This window comes from Oikopleura dioica, chromosome 2, assembly GCF_907165135.1.
Source record: "Oikopleura dioica chromosome 2, OKI2018_I68_1.0, whole genome shotgun sequence".
NCBI lineage: Eukaryota > Metazoa > Chordata > Appendicularia > Copelata > Oikopleuridae > Oikopleura > Oikopleura dioica.
This window is the reverse complement of record NC_137292.1, coordinates 8,157,764-8,163,663: the sequence shown is the minus strand read 5'-3', so window position 1 is coordinate 8,163,663 and position 5,900 is coordinate 8,157,764. Positions and strand designations below refer to the sequence as shown.

Here is a 5,900-nt window from a genome sequence, read left to right as displayed (position 1 = left end):
GTTTGTCAATTCTGTCCCAAAGCCGACTCTATCGTAAAAAAGCGGCGAGTGACATGTTTCGCAAATTTGGGGAAGCGCGCTTTGATGCGTTCCGGCTCAATCTATTTATCTGATTTGCTCGTTGAGTTCTTCCGCCTTATGGAACTCGATAGGCCAAACACGCATCTAAAATTTAACGCCGAAATTTGCGTGCGAAGCTGCAAAATTGGATTTTTCTAAATTTTTTGTTTAGAACTACTTTCACGCGCTAGAATCATATTATAGCGTTTTTGGCCGTCAAAAGAGTGAGCATCGTAAAATCGAAGGCAAATGAAAAGGAAAAGATTGGTAAAAAAGATTCCTCTAAGTTGTTCTAATTTGAACGGAGCAAAAACAATCCCTTCCTCCTCCTACTCCCAAAGGAGAGCTTCATGGTGAGTATGGTAAGAAAACGTCACTTCATTTCCTTGCTGAAGGTCAGCGAAGTCGGCTCAGATGTCCGAGAAATATTTACTTTTGGCTATTTTGCCACGCCAGAGATTCATTTTCCGCCATGTCGAAGTGTAGACAAATGTCAATGGAATCATTTTGGCGCCTCTAAACAGATGCTGTCTTTAGTTTATCTAAACACAGGTTTTATGTATGAAAATATTCTCTCTACTGGAATCTTCCCGACAAGCCCTTTTTCGAAAGTGAATAAGTACCGTGGCAAAGTACGATGAACAAGTCTCTAAAAATAGGCAAATCCGTTAACCCACTTTCCTCGCACCTCCTGGCGACAACCCTTTGTCAAATCCTGACATCGAAAATAAGCGATCAAAAAACAGGAACAAATTTTATTCGACATGACCGGGACAAATTCCATTTATCCCGAAAAAGAAATCTTATCCAATTTTCCCGATAACAAATCAGCCTTGCTAGTAATGAAACATCTTATTTGATAAAAAAGATGCCAAGCCCTCTTTTTCTTAGTTCTAGCGCTGCTTGGACAACAAATATACCTGCACGGACAATACGGTTTCTCGGAAGTATTTGCTCACAATATTTCGACGATGCTGATTTTTATATGTTTTATTTTTAGGTCGCTTTTCAACGATTTTTCTTTAAACTTTGAGGGTTAAATTGATCAATGTCGATTTCGATCAGTTTTGCATCGCATTTTCTTCAATTGAAGATGTTTTTTCAATTGATGATTTTTCGCCTTTCCAGGAAGACGTCGTCGCATAATTCAAAAGTTACCTAGTCCACCCAACTACAGCTTAGAGTTTTGGAATATTCAATTAACCGGACTCAAGAATGATCATAGCAAACTCCAAACATCCGCACCCTGTTTCCCAGAAAACAAACATTGTCGAACCATTGAATTCCCTTTTCTTCTTAATTACAGTACTTTTCTTTGAAAATCAGAGCGACGAATTAATCAAATTTCTCGCAAAACTTTTCATTAGAGCTCTTTGAGGCCCTGACTCAGATTTTGAATACAGGTTGCCAAGCCCTGGTCTGAGAACGTAAATAATCACGTTGCGGAAGTGCACAGGGCCAAGTTAACCTGTATATTTATAGCAAGCATGATGTTTAGCTCCGTTCTAACCGTTTAGCTGTGCCTATTGTTGCGCAACCACGTAGCTCGACCTTCGAGCTAATTCTCATAAAGCGGAAGCGGAATCTCGGGATCCCCAAGCTCCCGCGCAACGCGTCAGATCTAATCCCGCAATTATGGCTAATCCGGAAAATACTCATGTTCCATCACTACTTACTTGTATTCCCCTCCAAGAGGGTCTCCTCCGTTGAACCACAAAGTTGCGTAGACGCAGAGAATTTCAGCTAATGCTTCGAAGAAATAACATCACTTTTTAAAAGTACATTTTTGACGCGCCTTTTCGAATTGTTGCCAAATAAACTTGCGACTATTAATTTCTCCGGTTAAACAAGAATGAGACGTACAAAGAGCATGTCCAAAGAAGGTCTCTTTTATTACAGATATCAAAGATAAGAAACGGCATTTAAAAATTAACAAAGACAGAAAAAATAAAAAATTGCTTACTCCAAATTTCTCAAGTTTTGAAGAAGCTCTTGGTCCAAAATCGCCACCTAAAAAGCCGATTTGAAGGTCGCAAAATAAAGAATCACGCCACTACCATGCCGCCATCGCTGCTCGAGTACTTGGCCCAAAGATAGTCCTTTGAACCAGCCAAATTTTCCTTTCCGATGTTGTATGCGTTCTTCATCAGGAAAATGAGGCTCTTGCAAACAGGCGCCAGTTCTTCAAACTTATAAGCGCTTTTTTGCGCGGCTCAGTAATTTTTTCATAATATAAAATTGTCAAAACCAAGTAACATCATTTCAAGCTGCTTAGGTCGTTTTACGCGCCTTTTGCAATTTGTCTTGTTAGCTAACCATTAAGCTACGTACTACTCGCAATTAATCTTACTAATGAGCAAGGCGGCGTTCAAGGTATTGATGAGGAGCCACTATCCTGTGATAGACCATGTAATCGTTCCATTCTAAGGGATGGCCGTAGTAGGTTTTCGCGACTAAAACGGCAGCGGAAGTGATGATTGACGGGCGAATCGTCACCATGTCGGCAGCAAGAAGAGATAGCTCCAGAAGATATCTCACCATATGACACTGAATGTTCATAAAATTAACCTTGAGAAGAAAAATCTGTACCTGAGAGTCTTTCAATCCAGCTAGCATGGACAGTCGTTTCTGGGAGAAATAGGCAGTCGAAATTTCTGCATCCCAATCGATCACTTGGAGAAGTTCGACCTCGAATTGTCGGATGTCACTAGTTTTGTAGGGCTTGTCAGGATCGCCAAGAATCGCCCAGGACGCGATCTCCGCGTAATATTGCATCTAAAATTCGTTTTTCAAAATGCCTGAGATGCAGTCTCCCCGTCTAGTTGAATAAGAGTCCTCAAGTTGTACAGCTATTAGCTCACGGCTCCCGCTAATCATAAGATTTTTCAAGTTTAGAAAGAAACAAAAACGTGGGGTTACAACGATACGTTGTCAAAAAAATCAAGAATAGAAACACTGTTGTTTACAAGTGCCAACGTAAATAATTGTGACTTACACCAACTTTACAGGCGACGAACATGGCAGTAATCGCTAATAGCTGAAACCTATCCAATGGCAAGTTTTGAGTTCGGCTGTTTTGGAGGAGTTAACAGGGCTCGAAAATTGAGAACGTGAAAAATTTGAAAAGCGGGCTTGTTAAAACGAATTTATCAGGTTCAAAAATGAGAATAACACTGATTATCGTATTGGTAGCTGTCGATTCCCTTCCTTAGATAGACATCGATGTAGCGGACGGCGGCGAACAACTGCTCGTTGCGAAAGTAGAACTCATCGTTTTCCTAAGAAAATGAGGCTCGGAAACATGAAAAAAAGGGAAAGAGAACTGATTATTTGAGAGTCCAAGTCTAACTTTATTTTACAAAACAGCTTAGAGCAGCTCTTAATTACAAGTCAAAGTACTTGAGTGTTATTATATTAGTAATCTTGGAAGTACGACTTGGAAACTGGGCCGCTTGTTACCTGAACTTCCATTATCCAGTTGACGAGGATGTATCGATGCCTAGGAGTCAAGACAGGATGATTCTGAAGATAATTTCCAACAACTCGATGTGTGGGCTTGAGTTCTCGCGCCCGGACGTATTCGAACGCTAGAATATCAAATGTCATTCCCAGATCGATCGTTTAAAACTTACCAGTGAAGGAATACGGCTCGTAACACGGAAAAGAAAGAAGTTTCTTCTCAGCTGGAAGTCTTTCCCAAATTTCCTGCCTCCATGGCTCAATAGGGCAGCTTATCGCACCGAAGGGATCCTCTGCTGGTTCATTCAGAGGGAACTTGAGGTTCTTCTCATCATCTGGTTTTGGAACCTCTTTGTTTTCTTCAATCGCCTTGTGAGAGTGCTGGCGGCGAGTGATAGTACGACGAGCTGGAGTTTTTGAAATCTTTTTCAGATCTGCTTTTGGAACCTTTAAATATGATTCCATGAGCTTTTTGACGCGAAGAAGACTACTTACATTGGAATTATTGCTTCCAAGGAGGGAAAGTCCTTTTCTTTTGAAGTACTTGGTGATGCCATTCCCGATTTTCTGGCTCTTCGTCGTTAAAGCCGACGAATTCGAAGCCAGAGAGGTCTTTTAATCAATGTTCGATAATGCTTAGAAAATTCTAGCTCCCTGAAAGAGGCATTGTGCTCGCGAAATTCTCAAGAAGTGCAAGATAAGCAGGATTATCTTGTCAAACTTCGAATAGGTCCTTCGTTCACACGCTCGAGTGATAAGCATAATTAGTGCTACTTGTTATGTAGTTTGTTTATCGAGTACTATCCTGGGAGCCGTGGAGAGACTTGGAGTAACCGGTGCTGATCTTCAGTCGTTGAAGGCCGCTTTCTCCGCTGCAGAGATTTTGCAGATCTCGATTCATTTTTCTCTCTGGTAAAATAGGCGCTTCAAAAAGTCGACGCTCCTGCTTCTCTAACGGGATTTCAGAAGTATGAAGGGTTTCCGCCTTCAAGCGAGTTTATATAGATTTTGTAGGGAAACAACGCTTATCTAGAAAATTTCTTGAGTCAAAAACTTACTTGCAAGAAAACCCCCCTGCTTTTTTTTCTTTTGCCCTCTGAAATTGACCCTGCGGCTTCTTAGATGTTTGCGGAAGTCTAGAGTTCCAGGAGAAGGAAGTGTCTCCTCCAATAGGCAAATCAGAATTTTTCTGACCATTGGTTCGGTCGACGTTTTTTCAAATTTAAGGCGGAATTTTCAAATTCAAATATTTTGCGAGCAAATGCACTGCGACTAAGCCCGTCTGTAATTTAATACAGAAGTTCGTTGGGGTTTTTCTCAGTTGCCCCAAAAAACGCGTCGTAAGTAAAAATCGATGACCATCTCATAACCTGACTGGGGAAAAAGTCCCTTTCCAAAATAAATTCTTGTCACTCTTTTTTACCTTTCCTCGCGAGTGGTTTATTTTCGCATCGCGAATATCTTGGCAGCGATACGAGACGATAAAGCTGTAACGTGCGACGATTTACGCCGACTTGTGTCAATCTTACGCAGAAAGACTAATTGATGCACCTCAATTCGAAGACCCTTATTGCATCTGACTGTACAAATGAAGATAACCATCTTTTCTGGATGTCTTGCAGACTGTTTTTAACACATTGCTTTACAAAGTGATACTGACAACTAACATGTTTGCTATACTTAAATTATTATCGTATTATGGACATCACAAATTGGGTGCGATAATATGGTGACTTAGAGCCGCTAAGGATCGCCTTTTAGGCGAATTTTCAATGGAGTTCAACCGCGTCATCATCCGGAGAAGAGCTGCGCCGCGTCCTCATTTCTTGACGGATTTTGGAAAACGGTCGGATTTCCTTCTTCAGGAAAATCGAAAAGCCTAAATGACGACGACCCGGATGGCGAGCAGTTGTGAACGCTGCATCCGTTGTAGAAACGAAGGTTGCATGATTCACGAAAGCAGCGCCGAAGTCCGGCAGCATTAGAACAGAGTTCACAGCTTTAGAACTTTGAGCAGTCATCGATAAGAGCGCCCGGTCGAGTAGAAGGTTGTGCAACGCGCAAATGTAATTACTGTTTTTGCGAATTAGGAACGTCTCTTTATCAGTTCCTAACGGAAGCAGCCACTTCTTCTTCCTTTCTAAATCTATATTTTCATTACTGTGTTTTCTTAATCTAACGCTTTTGCATCGTGTCGTCGCCGTTATGCTTCCTCTCAAATATGTTTGGGCGAAGCTTGGTTAATAGAATCATCAGAAAGTGGAAAACGAACTGTTCGTTTGAGGATATGATCAATTCGACTAGACTCGAATGATTCGAACAACTTTAAGCATGAGCTTTTCCGTCTTCCGTACAGGGGGATTATTAGGTTTTCCATAGCC

At 41.3% G+C, this 5,900-nt stretch overlaps 1 protein-coding gene and 1 long non-coding RNA gene across 2 annotated transcripts; both read right to left on the bottom strand.

The window, feature by feature from the left end:
- Window positions 1-1,933: 1,933 nt before the first annotated feature.
- On the bottom strand, window positions 1,934-2,255 carry LOC145699991 (uncharacterized). The gene is made up of 2 exons (XR_014134122.1): window positions 2,118-2,255; window positions 1,934-2,070 (listed from the first exon to the last, which is right to left on the bottom strand). It is a non-coding gene; the product is annotated as an uncharacterized LOC145699991 (long non-coding RNA).
- Window positions 2,256-2,370: 115 nt separating this feature from the next.
- On the bottom strand, window positions 2,371-5,540 carry LOC145698074 (uncharacterized). Its single transcript, XM_081775277.1, has 8 exons — window positions 5,475-5,540; window positions 4,015-4,131; window positions 3,693-3,966; window positions 3,520-3,647; window positions 3,270-3,338; window positions 3,056-3,133; window positions 2,650-2,835; window positions 2,371-2,607 (listed from the first exon to the last, which is right to left on the bottom strand). Exons 1-8 carry the CDS (start codon window positions 5,538-5,540, stop codon window positions 2,410-2,412), a joined length of 1,116 nt encoding a protein of 371 aa, XP_081631403.1. The 3' UTR covers window positions 2,371-2,409.
- Between the last annotated feature and the right edge of the window lie 360 nt (window positions 5,541-5,900).